Source organism: Stegostoma tigrinum, chromosome 8 (assembly GCF_030684315.1).
Source record: "Stegostoma tigrinum isolate sSteTig4 chromosome 8, sSteTig4.hap1, whole genome shotgun sequence".
Taxonomy (NCBI): Eukaryota; Metazoa; Chordata; class Chondrichthyes; order Orectolobiformes; family Stegostomatidae; genus Stegostoma; species Stegostoma tigrinum.
This window is the reverse complement of record NC_081361.1, coordinates 79,772,761-79,798,462: the sequence shown is the minus strand read 5'-3', so window position 1 is coordinate 79,798,462 and position 25,702 is coordinate 79,772,761. Positions and strand designations below refer to the sequence as shown.

The 25,702-nt window shown below is 41.8% G+C and overlaps 2 protein-coding genes across 16 annotated transcripts in view; one reads left to right on the top strand and one right to left on the bottom strand.

The window, feature by feature from the left end:
- Positions 1-1,746: 1,746 nt before the first annotated feature.
- On the bottom strand, positions 1,747-24,550 carry med8 (mediator complex subunit 8). Of its 4 annotated transcripts, none has more exons than XM_048538816.1 (7): positions 24,504-24,550; positions 18,467-18,686; positions 17,023-17,167; positions 11,201-11,341; positions 9,708-9,795; positions 7,783-8,028; positions 1,747-2,253 (listed from the first exon to the last, which is right to left on the bottom strand). In XM_048538816.1, the coding sequence occupies exons 2-7, from the start codon at positions 18,472-18,474 to the stop codon at positions 2,189-2,191; spliced, it is 693 nt and encodes a 230-aa protein (XP_048394773.1). In that variant the 5' UTR covers positions 18,475-18,686; positions 24,504-24,550; the 3' UTR covers positions 1,747-2,188. The 4 variants fall into 4 exon arrangements, with proteins under 4 accessions (XP_048394773.1, XP_048394772.1, XP_048394775.1 ...); XM_048538815.1 differs by having other exon boundaries at positions 18,467-18,588; positions 24,504-24,542; XM_048538818.1 differs by lacking the exon at positions 24,504-24,550 and adding an exon at positions 24,090-24,494.
- Positions 24,551-24,603: 53 nt separating this feature from the next.
- szt2 (SZT2 subunit of KICSTOR complex) overlaps positions 24,604-25,702 on the top strand; it is a 238,193-nt gene continuing 237,094 nt past the window's right edge. For 11 of the 12 annotated variants that reach the window (XM_048538804.2, XM_048538813.2, XM_048538805.2 and 8 more), the window contains exon 1: positions 24,604-24,737. In XM_048538804.2, coding sequence (XP_048394761.2) covers positions 24,711-24,737 — 27 coding nt within the window. In that variant the 5' untranslated portion in view covers positions 24,604-24,710. Of the gene's footprint in view, positions 24,738-25,318; positions 25,567-25,702 lie in introns of those variants that run through there. The other variant, XM_048538810.2, reaches the window with a different exon arrangement.

Here is a 25,702-nt window from a genome sequence, read left to right as displayed (position 1 = left end):
TATCCTATCTATCCGCGATTCCACTTTCAAGGAACTATGAACCTGTGCTCCAAGATCTCTTTGTTCAGCAGCATTCCCCACGCAGACACTGGGAGAACGTGCAACCTCCACACAGATAATCCACCTAGGTGTGAATTGAACCTAGGTCCTTGGCGTTGTGACGCAGCAGTACTAACCACATTATGAAACCTGAAAAGGTTCACAAAAGATTTATAAAGATGTTGCCAGGGTTGGAGGGTATGAGCTATACGGGGAGGCTGTACAGACTGTGGCTATTTTCCCTGGAGCAGTGGACAGGATGACCTTATAGAGATTTATAATATCACGAGGGGCATGGATAGGGTGAATAGACAAGGTCTTTTCCCAGGGGTGTAGTAGTCCAAAACTAGAGGGCATAGGTTTACGCTGAGAGGGGAAAGATTTAAAAGCGACCTAAGGGGCAATGTTTTCACACAGAGAGCGATGCATGCATGGAATAAGCTGCCAGAGGAAGTGGCGGAGGGTACAATCACAGCATTTAAATGGCATCTGGGTGGGTATATGAATAGGAGTTTAGAGAAAAATGGAACAAATGCTGGCAAACGGGACGAGGTTAATTTAGGATATCTGGTCGGCGTGGAAGTTGGACCGAAGGATCTGCTTCCGTGTTGTATATGGTTCAGGAGCTGTATGCACTTCAAATAAGTCATCCCTCACCAAATGAACTGCCTTGTTCTGGATGATGTTAAGCTTCTCAACTATTGGGGCTGCACTCATTCAGGCAACTGGAGAATATTCCTCACTCCCCTGATTTGTACTTCATGGGTGGCAGACATGCTTTGCAGAATCAGCTTAGTTTCCCACTGCTTAATTCTCCAACTCTGGCTTGCTCTTGCAGTTTCAGTATTTATGCGTGGGCAGTTAATTTCTAATGAGTTTTCAGTCTGAGGATGTTGATGCTGAGGGATTCACTGGTGGCGAGAACAATAAGTGGCTTGGGGTGATGGTTACATTTCACTCATATTAGAAAACATTGATTGGCCCTGGACAGAAATACTACTTACCACTTAATCAGCTAAGCATATATGTTATCCACATGCAAAAAGACCTGGACATGGACTGCTCAGTATGAGACGAGCTGTGAATCGTATTAACCATTATGCAATCATTATCCAACCAAGGTGGTTGGGCCCAAGATACTCTGGAGCTCTTGTAGTGATGTCCTGAGGCTCATGGTGTCTGAGGTTATTGGTGTCCAATAACCGTAGCCAGCTTTCTTCGTGCTTTGCATGCCTCCAATCAGAAGAAAGTTCTGCCCTGATTCATATTGATTTCAGATAATAAGGTGTAGAGCTGTATGAACACAGCAGGCCAAGCAGCATCAGAGGAGCAAGAAGGCTGACGTTTCCGGCCTCGAACCTTCTTCAAACTTTCTTCATTTCTGAAGAACGGTCTAGGCCCGAAATATCAGCCTTCCTGTTCCTCTGATGCTGCTTGGCCTGCTGTGTTCACCCAGCTCTACACCTTGTTATCTCAGACTCTCCAGCATCTGCAGTTCCTACTATCTCATATTGATTTCAATTCTGCCAGAGCTCAGTATTTCCACACTTGCTCACATACTACGGCAGTCAATTTGCATTATTGTGGTTATTGTTAAAAGTTAGACCTAAAACTGTAATATTTTGCACTCTGCAAGATTCAATCATGTACAAATTATTAATAACCTTCTGGTTAAAAAACAACTAACTGTAATCCACTCCAATCAAAAATGATTAAAAAATTATCATTTTTAATTGCACAATTTACCTACCTGCAGAACACCAGTAGGAGCAGATTTAGTGATTACTGGACTATCCCTTGTATGAACCTTGTTGAGGTTCAGAAATGACAGGCAAATGTTTGTTTTACATGCAAGATCATTAAATCACTTCCATTGAAGTGTACAATTTCACCAAGTTCAGAAAAAAAAACACCTAGTACTGCAGATTCTCTGAGCACAGGCTTCTTGATCAGCCAACAAAACAACATTTTGACTGCTGGCTGTTCCATGCACGACAAAATAATCAATTTACGACAACATCCCTTTTTAAAGTTGGTTCTGTACTTTGTGGACTAACTCTTATTGCACGTGACTTAGGTTTCCTTGTTGAGATTTGCAGATATTCAATTGTAACTACTCGACAGCCTTTGTCATGTTAAATTTCAGTGTTCATCTTTGATACGGATGCATTGATGCAGACTTGATGTTGGTTTTTATGGTGCTTGGCATCTTACCTGAGAGAGAGAAATATGAAGTTTAAGTACATTTAAGTATTAGTTTACACTTAAATATAGCATTCATGGTAACTGATCTAAAAATAACATTTTCTGTAAATCATGGGCCTTGGTTTTTATTTTGGTTTATATTGTTTGTTTTGCTTAAATATATTTTCATGTTATCTCTAACAATCACAACTGTAAGAATTCTAGAATGAATTCTGCACAATAAGAACAGAAAATACGAAAACAAATCATTGCAATTGATAAATATACCTATCCTCTACTTGTTATATCCTCAAAGTCTCAAAACATTTACTGTTTTTCAAAATCACTTCCTATTTGTTTCAATGCTTTGTTTATTTCTCAGACTGGAGTTTATGCAACCATGCCCCCACTACCCCAACATGTCTGAGGCAGGGCCCTATAAAATTGAGGCATCATGCCCACTCATGCCAGCTCAGGAATTTTAACCACAGCAGCACTAACTTAGGGCAGCTTGCCCACAAATGATGTTCAATGTAGGCAATGAATTTCCAATTAAGGGCATCATCCAAATGCCACCAGGATTTAACTGATCGCAGGAGATGCTCATCAATTCTCAAATACATAAAAGAGGTCAGTGAATCGCACTTCAATTCCCTGAGGGTCCTGGAAACATTCACTCACAGGCAACAAATCTGAAAAAGTCACCCCGTAAGGAGAATAAAAGGGAACAGAGGAGCTGCTCCTCCAATCAAATGCAGGTAGTTACCTGTACTTGCTGCTGACGGACTCATGAGTAAGCCCATTAGCACTAAATGCAGGAGAGAAACAACTGTGATTGGAGCAGAAGAGCGCAGTTAACTATGTAAGTACCGGCAACGAGAGAGTATCTGGAAGAGGATCTGCCCAGAACTGGTAGTTGAGGATAATAGAGCCGGTTGCTGTTTAATCTGGGGCTGTCAGGGCATCTGGGATGGAACGGTGGGACTGAAAGAGGTATGCATGTCCATACTGGGTAGGGGAGAGAACAAAATAGGGCACCAGAACAGGGAGAGATGGTAGGACGGTGTTAGGGTATGGGGGTGAGACGTTAAATTGATACAGAAGTAGTAGCTGCAATGGTGGGGAAGGAGAGAGGGAGGCTGAAAAGGGACGCTGGTTCAAACTGTTCAACAAAAGAACACCCAGCTAACTAGGAGCTAGAAAAGATATTAAATGACTGGCAAATTAATGTGGACTCACTAGCTCAAGGGTTACATATGTTCAGGAGCTACTATGTTCAGTGGTGGTGGAAGAGAAATAGTGCCTTCCATCATATTGAACACATTATTGCTAAATTTTAAAATTTTGAGACCGAAATCTGAGGTGTGGTTAAAAGGGCAGTAACTAGCAATTCAAAATTTTCAAGTTTTGTAAACATGCAATGGAAATATGGAAACATATTAGCAGTGAACACAGACTAATGGCTTTATATGTGAAGTGTATATCAAATTACCTTGAGAAAGAAAAACTTCTGTTGCTAACTTATGCCTGTTGCCTTCTGCCAATTTAAATCCTGTGATGTCTCAGCAATCAATGTTTTCTTGATGTGCTGAGGGTTTAAATTCAATGGATGGTTGATAAATATTGATATTTTTGAAAACTAATTCTGCTTCTGTGCGACTCCAAATACCTCGTACATCAACACAAACAAATGAAGCAATGTTACTATGTGATTGCATCACTTAATAACCTAAACTGTGGCGTGCTCCGAGTTTCTTGAGCAGACTGACAGAGAGAGCGAGGAGATATTGGAGCTCTGATAGGCTTAAAAGTGAACAAATCCCCAAGTCATGCTGGGAGGTGAGTCAGGAAATTACAGGGGCTCTGACCCAAATTTTAATTCTTATCTGGCATGGGGATGCCACAGAACGGGAGGACAGGTAATATGGTTCCACTTTTCAAGAAGAGTGTCATGGATAAACCAGGGAATTATAGACCACTGAGTCTCAATTAGTGCTAAGGAAACTACTGGAGAACCACACTGAAGGCTGTGAAAGAAAGTTAAAGTACATGGGATCCAGGGTAACTTGGCAAGATGGATCCAAAATTAGCTCAGTGGTAGCAGACAGATAGTGATGGTAGAAGGTTGTTCCTGTGACTGAAGGAAAACACCCTTTGGCCTACCTCAGGGATCAGTGCTGGGTTGCTTCTTGTTCGTGATATACGTAAACAATGTTGATGATAATCTGCAGAGAATGTTAAGTAAGTTTGCAGATGACACAAAGATTAATTGTTGGTTAAAAGTGAGGAAGGTCTTAGGTTACAGGAGGATATAGACAGGTTGGTCAAATATTCAGTGACAGATAGAGCGCAACATTGAAGTTTGAGATGATTCACTTTAGAAGAAGTTACAAGACAATGGAGTACTCGATGAATAGCAGAACACGACTAGGAAGCTCAGATACCTCAGTATCCTGTGGTTCTTGTCATCAGATCCCTAAAAGTGGTAGGACAGGTTAATGGAGATAGTAGGAACTGGTGATGCTGGAGAATCTGAGATAACAAGATGTAGAGCTGGATGAACACAGCAGGCCAAGCAGCATTAGAGGAGCAGGAAAGCTGATGTTTCGGGCTGAGACCCTTCTTCAGAAATGGGGGAGGGGAAAGGGATTCTGAAATAAATAGGGGGGGGGGGAGGCGGAGAAGATAGGTGGAGAGGAGACAGACAGGTCAAAGTGGCGGGTTTGGAGTCAGTAAAGGTGAACATCGATGGGGAGTTAACGAGGGGATAGGTTGGTCCAGGGAGGACAAACAGGTCAAGGAGGCGGGATGAGGCTAGTGGGTAGGAGATGGGGGTGGGGCTTGAGGTGGGAGGAATGGTTAGGAAAGCAGGGACAAGCTGGTCTGATTCTGGGAAGGGGTCGGGGAGGGGAAATTTAGAAGCTTGTGAAGTCCACATTGATACCCTTGGGCTGCAGGGGTCCCAAGCAAAATATGAGATGCTGTTCTTGCAGCCTTTGGGTGGCATCATTGTGGTAATGCAGGAGGCCCAGTTTGGACATGTTGTCCAAGGAACGGGACGGGGAGTTGAAATGGCTCACGACTGGGAGGTGTAGCTGTTTGTTGTGAAGCCAGCGTAGGTGCTCCACAAAGAGGTCCCCAAGCCTCTGCTTGGTTTCCTCAATGTAGAGGAGGCCACAACAGGAACAGCGGACACAGTAAACCACATCAGCAGATGTGCAGGTGAATATCTGTTTGATGTGGAAGACCTTCTCTTTTATCCACCTTTTATCCGCCTTCCCCTGTCTCCCTATTTATTTCAGAATCCCCTTCCCCTCCCCCATTTCTGAAGAAGAGTCTCAACTCGAAACGTCATCTTTCCTGCTCGGCCTGCCGTGTTCATCCAGCTCTACATCTTGTTAGGACAGGTTAATCGGCTGGTTAGGAAGGTACACAGGAGCCTTGCCTTTATCAGTCATGGCATAAATTATGACAGGAGAAAGGTGATGTTGCAGCTGTGCAAAACTTTGATTAGACCACAACTAGAGTGCTGTATGCAGTTCTGATCCTTACTATGGGAAGGATGTGATTACATTGGAGGGGTGCAGAGGAAATTCACCAGGACATTCCCTGGGATGGAGCTATGAAGTTAGGGTGGATAAGCTCAGGGTGTTTTCCTTAGAGCAGAGAAGGCTCAGGGGGGATCTGATTGAGGAGCATAAGATTGAGGGGGCATGGATTTGAAAAAGTCATAACACTCAAAGCTGTGGGCCAAATGCTTGAAAGTAGGATTAATTTAGAAAGGTAAGTGCAGATTCAATGGGTCTCCTCTGGGCTTCAGAATTCTAATAAATGTGTTAGCGAAAATGAGAAAGTGGCTCTCAAAAAGCTCCTGAAGAACCCAGCCTGGCAGATTTCGCATTTATTGGTTGTGCAGGTGGTCGTGGTTTGGTGGGTGGGGGTGCTTCACAACAAAGGAGGATCTTAGTTGCTGGATTGAATCCATGCTTCCTGTTGACACCATTGGGGTACTGACAGTAACTTCTAGAGGCGTTGTTGATACTAGAGAGTGGTTAGCCTCTGACCAAAGTCCCAATTTACCTTTGTTAATTGGCAACCAGGCGTACAATGATAGCAGATAACAAAGTGTGGAGCTGGATGAACACCGCAGGCCAAGCAGCATCATAGGAGCACAAAAGCTGATGTTTTGGGCCTAGGCCCTTCATCAGAGAGCTTCCCTGAGGTTGGTCCGGAGGGAGGAGGGTAACTCCTTCAGGTTAGGCATCCTGGAAGAGGCTTCACAGTGAGGTTAAAATTGTGATCAGAGATGATGCGAACTGCAGATGCTGGAGAATTCAAGATAAGCTGGATTCGCCAACTTTAAGTGCATTTAAGTCATCATTGGACAAGCATATGGATGTACATGGAATAGTGTAGGTTAGATGGGCTTCAGATTGGTATGGCAGCTCGGGACAACACTGAGGGCTGAAGGGCCTGTACTGTGCTGTAATCTTCTTTAACAAAGTGTGAAGCTGGATGAAGGGTCTAGGCCCGAAATGTCAGCTTTTGTGCTCCTAAGATGCTGCTTGGCTGCTGTGTTCATCCAGCTTCACACTTTGTTATCGACAATGATAGCAGGATACGTACTAATTGCCAGGTGGGCTCCCCAACCTCCCACCGTCAAGAGTGTTCTCTGCAATATGGGAATATTCACCTAGCTTCTATTTTTCTAAAGGTCTTTTTTTTTAAACAACATTTGCTACTTTAACCCTCTGTCTGGATCATCATAGTTGACCTCGTTCAAAATCTTAAAATTTTATGATGTTACCTGAAAAGGCTGTTACATTTATATAGTTCATTTCATAACTTCAGGATGCTCTAAAGCCAAGTGGTCCTCGAGCCACTGTTTTCATTGCAAGGAAATGCATCAGTCTAATTTCAGATAGAATGTTCTCTCAAACAGTAATAAGAAGCAGAACCAGACAGTCTGCTTTAGTAATTTTGATTGAGGAATAAATAGTTAACTGGTACTTTAGGATCCTTTACTACCTGAAGGGAGACAAGGTATAATTTAATGTCTTGTGTAAAAGATAACACCTCTGATGGAAAATCCCTCAAGTCCAGCACTGAAGTGTCAGTCAGGAAATTACAATCAAGTTTCTAAACCAGGGCTTGAACTAATGATCTTTTCACTCAGCAATAGTCATCTCATCCTGCGAAGGCTGATACCTATGATAAGGCATTACAGAAATGTAATTACTTTTGCTGTGCTTCACCTCGTGTTTAACTGGTAGACTCTGCAAGATTGATTTCAAAGGAAGATTTTTGGAACAATATGAACATTACACTTAACTTCCAGAGCTGCATCATGTGTAAAACACAGAAAACATCATCCAACTTTGAAAATATGTGTGCTAAAGTGAAATCAAACTTCCCTCAATGAGCTCACAAATCTCTCTAAAGTTTAATTTTGATTTCCATTATAGTGGTTACATGTAGTATAAATAATTGTAGCAATTGTGATTTCTTCAGTTTTCTAGCTATAAAGTGGAATACTGAGATAGCATTTGTCTCACTTACCTGGCTGACCTTGCTGTGGTGGAACCTGGCCTTGCATTCCCTGTTGGTTGGGCCCACTTTGTATGGACACCTGTGCTATACTTGGACCACCCTGGAGACCAGCACCTGCCACAGGCTGACCTGATGATACTGGACCACCTTGGGGAGTTGGTCTAATTGGTTTGGACAATCCTTTCCCAAATCCAATAGCTGCCAATAAAGCATTAGTATCTGCTGGGTTAAAGGTCTGTTTATTCTGACGGGAAGCTAGAGAGAAATAAAATTTTAGAAGTATGTTAAAAAATCTCACCTAAAGACAACAATACCAGAAAATCAAGAACATTATTCAATGTCAAGAAACCTAATGGTTATAAGAACATCAACATCTGAACTTTCCATAGTTTTACGGTCAACATATTAATTACCGTACTTGAGGAAATTTCGATGTTTCCCTTACCCATTCTTTTTTTGAAATTGGAGCTTATGCTGAGGTAAGGTGACCTTGACAGTGGTTACTCTCTAGTGCTAGGTAAACAATAGCCAGTTAGGCCAATGCATGGACAAAAATTGCCAGGCGGTTTTTCACAGCAAGTCCAGAGCCCATCCTCACCCATAATCCACACAACATTTCTAGAGTTATCAATGGACAAAAGTTAAGAATTGAACACTCGACTAAGCATGAAAATTTTAATTGCAATGTCACTGAGTGGACTTTGCTTGAGACTGGCTACCTCAACAAAGATCACAGGTTAAACCTGGAACCTTCCTACTCTACAATGTTCAGCATCACACAATGTACTTCCTTTATTTACTAGGCCTAATCAGAATATGTATAAAGTATGCTAAAGGTGCCTATCTTTACACAACAATTTTCTCCACATTGAAAATTGATCGACTAAGATATTCAGAAATAATACAACTGTCTGTTGCTGAACTTGATGTTAAATTAACTTGTTTTATTCATCTGCTTCAACTGCCATAAGCAGCCTCATAATTATGAGGCTGATTTCATTTTGATTGTTGGATTCTCCTGGTAACCAAACCTCACTTCTGGCTCAAATGACTTCATTAAATTTTAATTCCATGCAGATAAGTTAAGGTCATTAATCTGGTTCTAAAATACATAAAGAACATTGCAAATGTGTGCAGCATAGATTTTAACCAATGTACCTACTAAGCTGTGCACATGATCAAATGCACAGCAGTCAGATAAATATAGCACAGTCCACTCAAGGTTTCTCCCTATAATTATTTTATGTATGTCTGCAATCTCAAATGTATCATACATTAAAATTAGTAGGCCATACACAAAAGGTTTAGACAGAACATTGGTACCAGTCTAATTCGTGGTCACAAACATATGAAGGTATTTTACTGTTAACAATGATCTGGCCTCAAATTAGCCAATAGATACTGTCTGCATCAACATTTAGATAGCCATATGAAGAGCTTTTACAGATGAGTGGCTTTGTTGAATTCTCTTGAAGGCTGGTAAAGTAGTCACATAAACTGGGATGATCAGCGTTTTCTCTTCAGAGTATTACATTAGCAGACAGCTTAAAGAACCATTCTTGAGCAATAAAGAGCCAACATTTATAAATCATTCATCTCTAAATTACTCTTGTAGCCCATTTCAGGAATGTTCTTCTATTCAACATTTAAGAATTCAACATTTTCCTTCAGAGATGCTAGGAGATTACAGCAGCTCACCACTGACAGTACTTCAATGTTTTCATCATAGAGACTTGATCTTACAACGAACATTCATACCTAAAATCCAACTGAATAAGGTGTCATAAGCTAATGTTTTGATTCTCTGCTATGTATTTGGGTTCTTGAGGCTTTCAGACTACATTTCAGATGCTTCTGTGAAAATACACAGGAACAATTACAAAATTCTTTATCTGCTCTTTACTTATCACGATAACAAAGAATGTGTTGCATACCTCCACTTTCAGACTCCCGTTCTTCCCGAGTGCTGTTAAGTTTGTCAAGTAAGTTGCCACACATTTTGTTCAATGACTGGATGTGTTTCTGCGGTGGGAGAAAATAGGCAACTTAAAATAACAATAGAAATATTATTTCATCTTGTGTCAAAGATGATGAGATACTGAACTTGATAACTTACATTTAGTTTGTTTCCCTTATTGCAAAGATTTCAGATATAATTTTACAAATTAGGAATAGTACACAGCGGATACACAAAGTAGAAATAAGGGGAAGGGGGTGTGGGGCACTAGAATGAAGAACTGAAGCAATCATAAAGGGACTGAGTAGTAACTTTCCAAAGCAACTCGTGTAACAGGGAACTAGGAAGTGACTTATCCACGACAGTGAATGCACGGAAGTTGAGAATCTGAGGAAAAAGCTAGGCTGTAGAAAGTTTGTGAAACAGATAAGACAGGAAAGGTCAAAAGGTAGCCAGATACTGTAAAGCAGGAATGCATACTGTGGCACAGAGAGGCAGTGGATCTTGTTGAGTATTGAAATATTGGAACTTGTGAGAAAAATGTGTTCTGTGAATTCCTTGGCCAAGTTCAAATGTCAAATCAAAGTAGGTGAGACCAGGTTAGATGGAAATTATGAAATCAGGGCTTCAAAGCTTAAGGCATTGCCATGGGTTTCAGCAGCAGCAAGAAGATAATTAAACTGAAGGAGAAAAGAAGATTTAAATGTAGAACATAGAACAGTATACTGCCTGTCATGTACCGTATAGAAACAAAGTTTATCACATTCTACAATATGTAGGTTTATTCTCAGTTGTACACAGCTACAAACTGTTTTCTTCTCCTGAACTACCACAGAGTACAGAAGATTATGCAATCTATTCTGCTAGTTTTAAAGAGACATATAATTAGTTCTAGACCGTTGGTCTTCTCTCTCAGCCCTGCAAATTGTTCCTTTTCCAAGTATACTGTATATCCAGTTCCCTCTCGCAAGTTGCGACTGAATTTGTTTCTACTATCGTCAATTCAGTTCAAGACGCAGGGAATAGATAAATATTAACTAAGGAATGAATTAAAATACAATATTGCAATATAAATATAATGTAAGAATTAAACAACAGAACATAAATTGCAATTTTAGGGACAGCCTTTCCCAATTTTACACGTAGATGATCAATAAAGTTATAGTTCTTAAATTTTTGGCTACTGAGGACACTCACTGTCCTCTCCAACGTATACTCTTCTTAACAACCTGACAGGACGAGACTTCCGTTTCTTCTGCTGCACTTATACCAAATTAAGTGCAATGGTGCTCCTCTGTATCTTTCTGCAGCATTGTTTAATTGATTACATTGGATATAATGGTCATCATAATGGCATGTGATTTCTTCAGGTGCCTAGCTGTCATTTCCTGCATACTGTTAGCTACTTCTACTGATTTGCTTTCATTACTAGCAAACCAATAATCACTCTAAATAGAAATTAAGTCATACCTGAGCTACATCAGGAGCCAAGCGTGCTGCCTCTGCACTCAATTGTTTCTCCTGTTCTTCTACTTCTGGGTCTGGTTTGGTCCGGAGATGATCAGGCACTACCTCATGACTGAAAACAGGAACTCGACCCTCTGTTAATTTCTATGGTAAAAAGACAATGAATTGAAAAAGGTGTTGCTAGTCAGAGTCATACGGCACGGAGCAGATCCTTCAGTCCAACCAGTACATATTGAACATAATCCCAAACTAATTTAGTCCCAGATAACAAAGTGTGGAGCTGGATGAACACAGCAGGCCAAGCAGCAGCGCAGGAGCACAAAAGCTGACGTTTTGGGCCTAGACCCTTCATCAGAAAAGGGGGATGGGGAGAGGATTCTGAAATTCTGCCGAAAGGCAGACAAGGGTGGGGTGGGAAAAATGTCTTTGGTGGTGGGGTAGGATTGTAGATGGCGGAAGAGTCGGAGGATGATGCGTTGTATCCGGAGGTTGGTGGGGTGGTATGTGAGGACTCCATCCCCTACTCCCAATTCCTTCGCCTCCACTGCATCTGCTCTCAGGATGAGGCATTCCACTCCCGCACATCCCAGATGTCCTCGTTCTTCAAGGACCGCAACTCCCCCCCCCACCCCCTGCAGGGGTCAAGAACGCCCTTGACCATGTCCCCTGCATTTCCCGCACCTTATCCCTCACACCCCTCCCCTTGCAATAACTGCCCCAAGAGAATCCCCCTAGGCCCCTCATACTGCCCCACCAACCTCCGGATACAATGCATCATCCTCTGACACTTCTGCCATCTACAATCCGACCCCACTACCAAAGACATTTTTCCCACTCCACCCTTGTCTGTCTTCCAGGGAGACCACTCTCTCCGCGACTCCTTTGTCTTCTCCACACTCCCCTCCAACCCCACCACACCCGGCACTTTCTCCTGCACCCGCAGGAAGTGCTACACCTGCCCCCATACCACCTCCCTCACCCCCATCCCAGGCCCCAAGATGACTTTCCACATCAAGCAGATGTTCACCTGCACATCCGCCAATGTGGTATATTGTATCCATTGTACCCGGTGTGGCTTCCTCTACATTGGGGAAACCAAGCGGAGGCTTGGGGACCGCTTTGCAGAACACCTATGCTCGGTTTGCAGTAAACAACTGCACCTCCCAGTCGCGAACCATTTCAACTCCCCCTCCCATTCCTTAGACGACATGTACATCCTGGGCCTCCTGCAGCACCATAATGATGCCACCTGTAGGTTGCAGGAACAGCAACTCATATTCCGCTTGGGAACCCTGCAGCTCAATGTGGATTTCACCAGCTTCAAAATCTCCACCCCCTCCCCCACTGCAGCCCAAAATCAGTCCAGCTCGTCCTAGCCTGCTTAACCTGTTCTTCCTCTCACCTATCCCCTCCTCCCACCTCAATCCGCACCTCCATTTCCTACCTACTAACCTCATCCCGCCGCCTTGGCCTGTCCGTCCTCCCCGGACTGACCTATCCCCTCTCTACCTGCCCACACATACTCTCCTCCCCACCTATCTTTTCCTCTATCCATCTTCAGTCGCCTCCCCCTCTCTCCCTATTTATTTCAGAATCCTCTCCCCATCCCCTTTTCTGATGAAAGGTCTAGGCCCGAAACGTCAGCTTTTGTGCTCCTGAGATGCTGCTTGGCCTGCTGTGTTCATCCAGCTCCACACTTTGTTATCTTGGATTCTCCAGCATCTGCAGTTCCCATTATCTCTGATCACTAATTTAGTCCCACCTGCCTGCCCTGGCCCATATCCCTCCCTCCAAACCTTTTCCATTCATCTCCTTATCCAAATGTCTTTTAATCATTGTAATTCTATCCACATCCACCTTTTCCTCAGGAAGTCCACTCCACAGGTGAAAACCAGCTATGTATAAAATTTGCCCCTCATAGTTGAAGCATTTTGATACCATACATCCTCTAGGGTAAAAAATGCAATTTTAAAATTTAGTTATGTCTCTTAAAACAAAAATGTGAACTGCTTTTCTGCTACCTATGTAACGTAACCACCTCTTTCCCCCTTTCATGCCAGCTCAAACGTTAATTTGTTCAAAGGCCTAAATTTGGACTTGGAGATAATGTTCAAACCTTCAAAAAAATGCCCAACCGGGTCAACTTGAATACACACAAAGGAAGGACATGTTTGTGTGCTTCTTCATCTCAGGATGTTATAAATCCATTTCACAGCCAATTAATTTTTTTTGAAGGATTGATTACTGTTTTGTAGGTAAATATGGCAGGCAAAGTTCATACTTTGATGTCCCAAATGACAATGAAGTGAATGATTAGTGTTGGATCATGAATGGAGAACTTCCCTCATCTTCTCTGGAGGGTGGTACAGGATTTTTTATATTGACACAAGTAGGCATTCAGGATCCCTCAACATTTCATCAGGAAGCCACTGTGACACTATGAACCGCCAGTATAGATTCTCTGTTCAAATCTTAGACGTGGGTTTACGGCTTTTGAATGATTGATACAAATAAACTCCCACATAATTTGTTAACTCTCTTCAAAGCAGTAAAAACAAAGGAACAAAATTGCAGTTTTCATAGCTTTTCAATTACCTGGAGTTTTAAGTCTAATAACGCATTGTCAGAAAATATGTTTCTTCTGTCATTTCAAGTCATTACATTTCTTAAATTGATTTGGAACTTATCACCAAAATGTCTTCCCCCTTCCTTGAAGGCTTGACTATGCTCTCCGATGTTTATTGTCTGCTGTAGGACTTTTGCCAACATGTGCTCAAGAATGGCAAACAACTCAACCATAGTGTCTTGTTGAACTGGAAAGAACTGCTGGGTGGGAGCTAATGTACCCTTCTTGGAGACTGAAGAGTTGCTTATCAGTTGGTTTTCTGAGCTGCAACTTCGGACTGCATACTTTCACTTCTGTAATATCCTCCGACTGCATCACGGTCTCAGTTTACCTGCTGCAGCAGCTCCCCACTTATACTTTCATTGCCTCCAGAGTCGACTGTTACAATGTATTCCAGCCCCAAAGTTCCCATACTACCCTTTGTGAGCTGGGTGGGGGGTTATCCTAAACTCTGTTTCTCAATTCCTTACTTGCACACCGACTCCCATTCACCCATCCATCCATGCCCCCGGCTCTAACTGACTTCTGCTGGCTCTATGTTAAACACATCTTGATCTTGAATTTCTCAGTCTTGTTTCAAATTCTCAACATTCACTATCTCTATAACTATCCTGCAACCCTTCTGAGATCCATCTATTCCACCAATCCTGGTCTCTTTATCACCCCCTTGGTTGTAATCGGTGAACTAAGAGCGACTGTAGGTTAAGATGCCTGGATTCCAAGCTATGTGATTCTCCCCCCTGCAAGCCACTCTGCTGCTCTTCCCTTCCCCCCTCTTTAAAATCTACTTATCTGAGCAATCTTGGTAGCCTTTTTAGTATCACATTTTGCCTTCTAGTGCTGCTAAAGAGCTTCTTTGGACTTTCAAAAGACAAGGAAATCTGTGGCGTAATGGTGATGTTGCTGGGTTTGAAACCATAAGGTCGAATCTCTGCTCTAGGGACAGGGGTTCAATTCCCATCGCGGCAACTGGCGGAATTTAAGCTCTATTAATAAATTCTGAGTTGCCGTGACCACGGCAGCAGTGAAAGTATGTTAGAGAAATACAGTAGCTCAGTGGTTAGCACTGCTGCCTCACAGTGCCAGGGAACTGGGTTTGATTTCACCTTAGGGTGATTGTCCATGTTGTGCTCTGGTTTCCTCCCACAGTGCAAAGATGTGCAGATTAGGTAAATTGGCCATGGTAATTCATACCGTAGTGTCCAGACTAGGTGGCTAAGCCATGGTACATGTGGTGTTACAGGGATGGCGTGGGTCTAGGTAGGATGGTCTTCAGAGGGTCAGTGCAGTCTTGATGGGTTGAGTTGCTTCCTTATGCACTGTACAGAAGTTGTGATTAAATATGAAACTATTGAAAGCAAATATCTGAATAAATATTTTGGGTCTCTTCAACTTTAGCTAGAGTTTTTCTTTAATCATATGTAGGTGGGATGTTCTTCAGAGGGCCAGTGCAGACTCCGTGGGCCAAATGGCCTCGTTCTGCACTATAGGAATTCTCTGCTACTAATGCCCGCAGTTTCACTTTTCAGAAGTTCCAAATCAACCTACAAAAATGGTATAGATTTACATTTAATTTTATTAGCAATACAATCTGACTTTTACATCATTTGGTCTAATTATGAAATCTGTGCTATGGGTGATTTTATGAAGTTTATTAAAAATACCGTAAAGGAATAATCAGTAGAAGACAAAAGGATAAGAGTTCAGAAGTTCTAATGGGGTTGAGTAACACTATTGGACTAAATATGAATTTGGATTCTCAAGATGACATAATTGCTTGAAATAATATTCAAAAATTATCATGCCTGACAACGAGGAGTTTTGTTATTAAGAAGCTCTTAAAGGAAGAATGGGAAGCCAGCTAAGTCCTCACAGTGACTACTAACATTTCCCTGGTTCTGCTCAAGCACAGGAACATGTGCCAATTTACTTTACACTGAGGGGGGAAAAACGGTGTCTTTTAAGGAGCTGTTACTAGATATATGTATTATAAATTAGAACTCAACGTTTACTGCTTGTCTCTGTAAATCATATTATTGCTTCACGAGATGTGAGCTATCTGGCACAACACTTATTGTCCATCTCTCATTTCTCTCAAAGTGGAGGTGAACTGCGGCAAATTTTATGATATACGAAAAGCAGTTTACTGTAGTGAGAATGAATGATCCGATCTGGACCAAGTAAGTGCTAAAAGCTAAAGACAAATGTAGTCATTTATCAAAGCTATTACTGGGTCAATTGAAAGTGAAAATCCATAATCTAATGCTGCATGTTTGGGCAATGAGCTAACGGTTTACATTCTTAACCATTATTAACAAAGTTATCAGAAAACAGTGCCCACCATGCACAACCAAATCCCCCAATCACCAACCTGACTACGTTTTGAAGTCCAAGATGCTTAAATATAAAATCTTGAGATTGCAGAAGAATCAAATCTCTACTTTCATGTTTGAATCTCAACGAGCTTTGTTTGCTGTTGCGAATACAGATATTATCTTGGTCGTTGATCCAGTTGATTGTCCCATTTCATAATTTGCTGAGTATATTAACTGAGTAATTGAATGCAGATGGTGACAATTAACTATAGATTCACATGAGCTTCTTTAAATAGGAACAGATTGACCTGTGGTAGTTGGCTTCCTATATGTTAAAACACAAAGATGGGTTTTGTTCTATCATTTATAGCTAGGTTGTCCAGATCACAAGACATACTTTATTTCATTGTTCTCAGTTTTTCCACAGTACTGCTTTCTACAATTAATATGAATTGCACACCCATTCCTGGAAAAGAGTTTCTCAGCATTAAAGCTTTAATGCTGAGAAACCCAAGGTACAGATGAAGTCAACTGCACCCACATTTTGGGAAAGACTGTTGATCAACATCCTGCTACATGAACTTGGAAATAACTGCAGATAAAACCAGCTGAACCAGCGCTAGCATTTTGTTGTCATGGGAACACAATAAACAGAAGAAACGGTGGGCCATTTTGCCCTCAAGCCTACTTTATCCTTCACATCATTTCAACATGCCGCAAGTAACTCTGCTTCCCTTGAATTCCTTTGTATCTAAAAATGTACTGATCTTTGATTTGACAGAAGGATGTTCACTTGAGATGTTAACACTGCTTTTCTTTACACAGATACTGTCCAACTATGAGCTGCGTTTTTTTATTTTAATATTACTGCATTCATAACCTACCATTAGTTCATCATCACGGTCAGGAGAAAGCAGCAATGGAATGATGACTTGATTTCTTAACAGTGGTGTTTTTTCATTTTTCAGGAGCTTATTCAAAGTGTTCAGCTGGCCAGACACCAGGGCAAAGTTATCCAATACTGAAGGCCTGCAGTGGATGCAATGCAGATTAGGTAAACGTGGTTTTGGGAAAATTTACAACAAATTGTTAGACAGTAGTAAAAACAGTCAATTTTGGTAGTATGGATGAATCAGAATTTGAAGACAGCAAAAATTAGGTTAATATTGTTTACGGCAAACCATCAAAATTGCAAGTTGAAGATCTAGGTGGTAAGGATGTTAAATGGAATATGCTTTATTGGGCTTCACTTCAAGCTTAGACTAATGGGTTTATAATCTTCCCTTGTCTCCTTTGATACTTTAGTTCAGGTCCGAACACAATAAAAAAAGGTAAAAGTCAAAAATGGCCACGCAGGCTCCTGTAGAGAAGCATAAAAAGTGACTGAATATGATGATAGGTCAACAGCAAAAGAGTCAAAAGCTTTACAAACAATGAGGCAGATTTAAAATGTATTTCTTGTAGTAATATAGGAAATATGGCAGCCAAATTGTGCACTAGTGTTGAAACCTTCTGATAATGATCAAAATCTGTTGGCCAGAATACCTGCGAACAAGCACCCTGCTCTTTTAAAAAGTAGAGACTTTGGATTTATTTTACAATGACCTGAGGGGATAAAATGGGCTTGGGCTTAACATCTCACTGGAAAGACAGTATTCCTGGCAGTACAGAATTCCTCCATTACTGCAGTCACAGCTTTGATGTTTGCGTTGACGTCTTGGAGTGAGACTTCTGACTCTGTGAATGTGATATACTATCAATTAAGCAGTGGCTGACATGATAAAACACAAGATTGAGGCTGATGCACAATTTAGCCACGAAGGTTCTAGACTATTATAAAAACTGTAGGTGATGAGAAAAAATATACTTAATTGAACGTGAACTTGGAAGGATCAAGAACCAGACAGCACAAACTTAAAGTGTTCAACTAAAGAAGCAAATGTGAGGTGTGAAAAATGTTTTTCACATGGCAATTAGTTAGGTTCTGCAAAGGACTGCCTGGAAGCATCGTAGAAGGAGATTCAATTGGTGTACTCAAGAGATCTTAGATGATTATTTAATTTGAAACAATAAGCACCGTTATGGGGAAAAATAAGAGACTGGCACTAAGTTAAATTGTCAAACAGCTAGATATGATCATTTTAGTGGCTTCCCTTGGCACTATAATGATTCTGATTTCATGCATACAACTGATTTCAGCAGCAATTCCACCAACAGTGGTTACCTCAGTTCCCACATACTCTTACATACAGACCAATTCAAAGAGAGACAAAAAACCATACACTACAAGCAACTGCACAGCATAGCACAATCAGAAGGAAATCTTACCAGTTCATTCGTTCAAATTCATTCTCTAATTTGAGGATGAAAGCTGCTAAAGAGCTTTTCAAATCAGCCACTCGACTGATGATGGCGTCAAGAGATGCCTCCAGCTGCTTTTCTTCTTGTGGCTATGGAAAGTTACCATAGAATTTTAATAAGATGCAGTATCTTTTACAGGCCAATTCACTATAAATCTTCCTTCCTCTAGTTGCACGGATCAAGGAATCTGTAGATGGTGTGTTCAAAGCATGAAATTCAGTCAATCTGATGAAAAATCTTTAAGGATGTTCGGGATATGGAAAACACGTGATGAACTTTTTTGCTGAACTCCTCCTCTCTTCCCCTCTTACCTCGTTCTTGGTTGGCTCTAAAGGTGCTGCTGTACCTAGGCATTGAATGCAGGTTGTTCTACACTTATGAAGAAATGGTCAGTAAATACAGGTAAACCCCTTTGTATCACAGAATCTATACAATGTGGAAAGATGCCATTTAGCCCATTGAGACCATACCGACCCTCTGAAGAGCATCCCTTCCAGACCCAGATCCCTACTCTATCCCCGTAACCCCACATTTTGCATGGCTAATCCACCTAAACTGCACATCCTTGGACACTACGGACTATTTAGCATGGCCAATTCTTCTAACTTGCACATCCCTGAACTGTGGGAGAAAACCGGAGCACATGGAGGAAACCCATGCAGATATGGGGAAAACGCGCAAACCCCACACACAAGTGAATCAATGTCTCCGGCACTGAGGCAGCAGTGCTAACAACTTCAATTCTGGCAGCATTTGGTGCAGCCTTGTCCTCAATCAAAAACCAAACATACAACAGTGATCAGAATTGGCAATGATGGCTGATATTTTCTTCCTAAGGCCACAGCATTATAACCAAATACAGCAACGACCAACTCTGTTAACATCAAACAAAACTAGAATTAACATGGGACACAGACTGTATGGGTCAGTTACACACAGTTTTTGGAAAGTGATTCCATTTTTCTTTTTCCATAGGTGACATGTCCTGAAAGTGTGTTGGCTACTTTATCTTGATCCAACATGGATCATCTTTGCTGGTACGTTCAATAAGTTTGCAAAGTTCTTTAGAAAGTTAATTCTTTGTCTGCCTTGATCACTCTTATGAGTGATCACATCAGCATCAGACTTTCTAAATTTTATTATGTGCCTAAGAAATTCCAACTACCTTGCACTGCTTATTCTTTCAGTGTCAGAGTTTGCTTGCACCCTTCATTGGTATTGTAACTTCCATGAGACAACTGAATTATTTGGCTTAAAAAAAACACCACTCTGCAGACTTAATTCTTCTCTCTATTGCTTTGCTGATCATCCAATACCTGTTTCCAAATATCAGAATTGGTGTAACAGAGCATTCCAAATTGTGATTTTGTTTCTGTACCCAAGTAATTTTCTCCTTTTTTTGAAATGCATATTTGAGCATTCCAACCCTTCATTTTATTTCCTGGGTCAGACCTTTTTACTTCTAATATTAACATATTTCTGAGGTGATAATTTATCAACTGTTTACATTTTTACCCTTTTCTTTGACCTTGAATTCTGGCCTGATTTTTCTTTTGGGAGTCTACTAGAATTGTTTGTTTCCAGTTTCTGGTCAGTGTTTTCTTCTAATTCACTGCTCTATCCAAAATCTGGTACAGTTTATCTTCTGTGTCAGGAATAAACATGATTTCATTTGTATATTGTATACAATTAAGATTGTTTCTTTTAATTTGGGAGTCGCTGAACTCTTCTTTTTCTGCTAAAACGTAGATCTAGCAAATATCTGTCTCACTACAGCTTTAACACTGCCTGCTGAAGTTTCTGTCAACACGATTCTAAAAATAAAAGGTCTTACCAAAATGTAGCCTTGACTTGCTTTTTAAAAACACAGTTCCCTCAGTGTTAAGTCTTGGCAATTGGTGTCTGTCGATGTATTTAGATACCAAAGCAAATTTGGTACCTAAACATTGAACTCAGATGCTGATTAACACCACTTCAAAGCATCCTGATGCCATCCAACCATTTTCCAAACTAACCAATGGACTTCTGCATAACATTATTGATGCCATTCTTCAGATACAGTACTTCTTTCAAGTGTACCCAACACAACAGATGATACTGTGTCACTTTCTCTATATCTTGTATAGTTCTTCATGCATGAAGAATCCAAACACTGGCAACTTAATTGATTCCTGATACACTCCTAAAGATAGCGCTGTACAGTAAGGCTCAATTCACTATCAGCCACTCATTCTATAAAACCACATGGGTATAACAATCCACACAAATTGTATAGAATGCAAACCACTGAAAAATAAATGAAGAAAAATAGAAGTGACTTTACTGGAAAAAATGGTTTTCCAGCATTTATCCATAAAACCCCTAAATGGTACTTTTCCCTTCTGGGAGAATCTAAAGTTAAGTGATGTCATCACAAAGTAAGGAATTGCTCATTTAAGAGAGATAAGGAGGGGTTTCCTCTGATGGCAGTGAAATGTTTTACTGCTGAGTGCTGTAGAAGCTGAGTCCTTAAGGCTGATATAGACAGATTTTTTTCAATCGGTGGGGGAATCAAGGGTTAAAGCGAAAAGGCACAAAATGGATTTGAGGACTATCTCATTGAATGGTGGAACAGACTCTAGAGGTCAAATGGCCTAAATTTGCTCCTACATCTTCTGGTCACTGAAGTGAGGTTTCATACATCACTAAAGTTTGTTGACACAGCTTGTCAAAATAAACTAGATGTTTTTGTTTAAAAATTTGAAATTCACTAACAGACAAGCAAATTTGTTTAGAACATAGAACATTACAGCACAGTACAGGCCCTTCGGCCCTCAATGTTGTGCTGACCTGTCATACCGATCTCAAGCCCATCTAACCTGCACTATTCCACGTATGTCCATATGCTTGTCCAATGATGACTTAAATGTACCTAAAGTTGGTGAATCTAACTGAATCAATTTCAGTTTCTGACAAAAAATTGCACGCCTGACCACTGCGTGGTGTTTAATGACATCTTGCACCATTTACAGAATTTATATAAAAGTATGTATCAATTGCAGCAGTTTGTAGTACTCTTGAGTGAGTCAAAAGGTGTTTCACTTGGTCCCACTCCAGATGTTAAAACACAAATCTAGGATAACACCCAGCACAGTACTATCAGAGATGAGGTCTTTCAGATAATATGTTAAAGTTCGGAGCTACTGGATGAACACAAATAAAAATGACACCATGAGAAAAACAAGCACCATCCCCAGTGTCTTGGCCAACAATTATCCTCCAACTAATCTCAGCAAACACTATCCGGTCACTATCACATTGTCAAGCAATCTGCACTAATTAAAAACCAAAAGAACTATGGATGCTGTAAGTCAGAGACAAAATTGAAATTGCCGGAAAAGCTCAGCAGGTCTGGCAGCATCTGTGGAGGGAAATCAGAGTTAACTTTTGGAGTGACCCTGAGAACTGAGAAAGGGTCACTTAGCCCAAAAAGTTAACTGCTTACTCTCCACAGATGCTGCCAGTCCTGCTGAGCTTTTCCAGCAATTTCTATTTTTGACTCTGCACTAATTGGTTGCTGCATTTCCTACAGAACAATAGGGCCTACACTTCATTTCTCTAGGATCTGATTTTTTGCATCTGTAATATTTTGCTTCCACTGTAACATCCTGCAGAGCTGCATTAAGACTGAGATAGTGAAAAGTGCAGCATAGATGCAAGTACTTCTTCCTTTGAAGAACTAGACTTGCATTCATAGTACAGTACAGCATAGAAACAAGGCCCTTTGGAGCAAAATGTCTTTACCAGCTTTGATGCTGCCACATCATCTGTAACCCTCTACATCCTGCCTGTTCACGTATCTGCTTAAACACTTCTTAAAGTTTGTAAACATATCTGCTACTACCACCTCCTCGGCAGCATGTTCCAAGCACCTACCACCCTGTACAAATCTTTCCCCCTCTCAACTTAAACATTTGCTCCCCGTAGTATTTGACATTTCCATGCATGCAAAAGACCCTGACTATCCACCCTATCCATGCTTCTCCTATTTTTATATACTTTTATTAGGTTGCACCTCAGCCTCCAAAGCTCAAGTGAAAACCATCCAAGTTTGTCCAATCTCTCCTCATAGCTAATACTCTCCAATCCAGATGATATCATGGTAAAGGTAACAAGGTGTAGAGCTGGATGAACACAGCAGGGCAGGCAGCATCAGAGGAGCAGGAAAGGTGACGTTTTGGGTCTGTTCCCTTCTTTATGGTAAGCCTCTTTTACAACCTCACCAAAGTTTCCACATCCTTCTCACAGTGTCGAGACCAGAACTGCACATAATAGTTTAAATGTGGCCTAAAGAAAGTCTTAAGTCTTATACAGCTGCAACGTGACTTGCCATATTTTATACTTAATGTCCCAACCAATGAAGGGAGGCATTCTGTATGCCTTCTTTACCATCTTATTCACTTGTGTTGCTACTTTCAGGGAGCCATGGACTTGGACTCCAAGATCCCTCTGTGTATCCATGCTCCTCAGGGTGTTACCATTAATTGTATGCTTTTTCTTGTATTTGATTTCCCAAAATGCATTACCCCACATTTGTCTGGATTAAACACCATTTCTCCACCCACATTTCCAATTGATCTCTATCATAAAGCCCTTTCTATGCACACCACATCTCCTAAAGTGCCTTTATGATATTTTATATTGAAATCAAAAGACATTGCAGATGCTGGAAATGATGTGCAGTCACTTAATGTCAGAAATGCAGCAGCGAAATTTGCACACAGCAAAATCCCACAAAGTCTTGGCATTTTTACTACATGCAGTGGCACAACGGCTGCGGTTAGCAATGTTGTCTCCTACTGCCAGGGACTTGGGCTCAATTCCACCTTCTGGCAGCTGTCAGTGTTGAGTCTGCATGGGTTTCCTCTGGGTGTTTTGGTTTCCTCCCACTGTCTAAAGATGTGCATGTTAGGTAGACTGGCAATGTTAAATTGCCCATAGTGTCCAGGGATATGGAGGCTATAGATGGGTTAGCCACGGGAAATGCAGGGTTATGGGACAGCAGTTTGGTTGGGATAACACAATGGACCGCTTCCACACTGTAGGATTCTATGATGGAAAGAGGCACTACAACTCGTCATGCTAATGCTGGTCACAAAGCATCTATCTACTGTAATCCCAGTTTTCAACATGTGGCATGAAGCCTTGTATGCTACGACATTTCAAGTACTCATCTAAATACTTCTTAAATTAATTGAGGTTTTCCACTTCTACCACCCTTCAGGGCAGAGAGCTTCAGATACCAACCACCCTCAGTGAAAAAAAATTCCTCAATTAGTCTATAAATTTCCTGCTGCTTTCTGTAGAACTGCACCCCTGGTTATTGACTCCTCTGCTAAGGGGAAAAGTTCCTCTCTATCTACCCTTCAAACATTTATACACCTGAATAAGGTGGATCACTGTTCTCTGCTCTGAAACAACCCCAGCCTGTCTTTCCTCTCTTCAGAGCTAAATCACTCCAGCCGAGGCAACGTCCCGGTGAATCAGTTCTGAAGAAGGGTCACTGGACTCGAACTTTAACTCCGCTTCCTCGCCACAGATGCTGCCATACCTGCTGAGTTTTCCCAGCAACAGCCGTTTTTGATCCTGGTGAAACTTCCTCTACGCGCTCTGCAGCACAATCACATCTTTCCTACCGCACAGCGACCAAAAATGCGCACAGTTCAGCTGCGGCCTAACTAACGTGACGCACAGCCTCATCGTAAATCTCGATGTTCTCGTAGTTAACACACACACTGATCAAGTCCAGAGCTGATGTGCCTGCTTAGCCTGTCCTGCTCTCTTCGAGTCTCCAGCCCACAAATGCCATGACGAGCTGAGGACTGAAAGTCTCTACACTGCGAGGGGAAAACGGGATGGATTCGGGCGGGGGGGGAACACGAGTGGAAGTGATTTCCTCCGACAAATGAGTTACTGTGAGGGTCGAGCTCAAGGGGACGATCCAGTCCCGCTGACGACCCCTTACCTGCATGGCAACCCCAGCCGCTACCTCCCGGTTTCCGGTTCCGGGCGACGGGGCCAGGGGTCAGAGGTGACGTGTATGTAGGTTGATTGGGGGAGGGGGGCGGTGTGCCGGGAGATGAACCGGGAGCGGCAGAGTGCTGCGATTCTAATCGATAGGCGGCGGGGCGGAAGGCCGGCCGGCCGGTGGGCATGAGAGCGGCCATCGAGCATGTCTGGGGGAGAGAGAGACTCCGAGGTAAAGGGAAGGGCCCAGGTTGGGGTGCGGTGTCAGCAAACAGTGAGGGGCGGCCCCGTGGAGGGCACGGGACATGTACAGTAAGGTCCGTGCGACCCTGCCTTCTGCACGCAGCTCCTTAAACTTTGCTAGCATAGGATTTACGGCTCTCCGTCTGATTGTTTTTTTTCTTCTCGTGTCGGAGAGTTAAAAACCCAGTGAGCTGCACATGAATAAATACGCGTTTGGGACTGTCAGAACAGCAATGACAGCTCCCGTGTTTGTTCTGGAGGAGGTTGCTGTGTCATCAGTGAACTCCGAGTTTCATCAGCTGACCCAACTTTGGAGAGGACTCCTGAGATAAATTATTTCCCACTGTCTCCAGCGTGGCTAGAATTTGCATCCTCAGTGATGGACGACAGACACATGCTGGGGTGGCCAGTGATGCCGACATCCTGTGAATCAACAAACCACAGTGTCTTGTAGGGGCTTTTATACGCTGCCTGTGCTACTTGTTGTTAACAGTCAAAATATGAAATGCTTCCTGGGCAAGCAGAAGACATCTGCTTGCCTCACACCATGGAATCTTGACACATGTTGTCTGGGTCTATGCGCTTTAAGTCTTGTTTATAAGGTCCTCAAATTTTGCTAATTGTGCAGATAAGCACTCATATCATATCAGAAAACTAGTATATTTGGATAAAATTAACTAAAGCTGGTATGTAGATGATAAAAAAGCAATATCAAACCACAGCAAATGTAGGAGCTAATTTTTGGAGCAATAGTATAAAAAAATGACTGACAAAAATATAGCCATTGGAACCTGTGGAATTTTGAGGAAATATACCTGGTGAGTATGCGTTGTATGTTTGGAAATTTCTTTTGGTGATATCAAAGGGTGTGTTTAGTTGGAGCTCCAGTGCAACGATCAGATCATGTCCTGTGACAAGATGTTTCCTGTAACTAATATAGTTGGCTTTATGTCA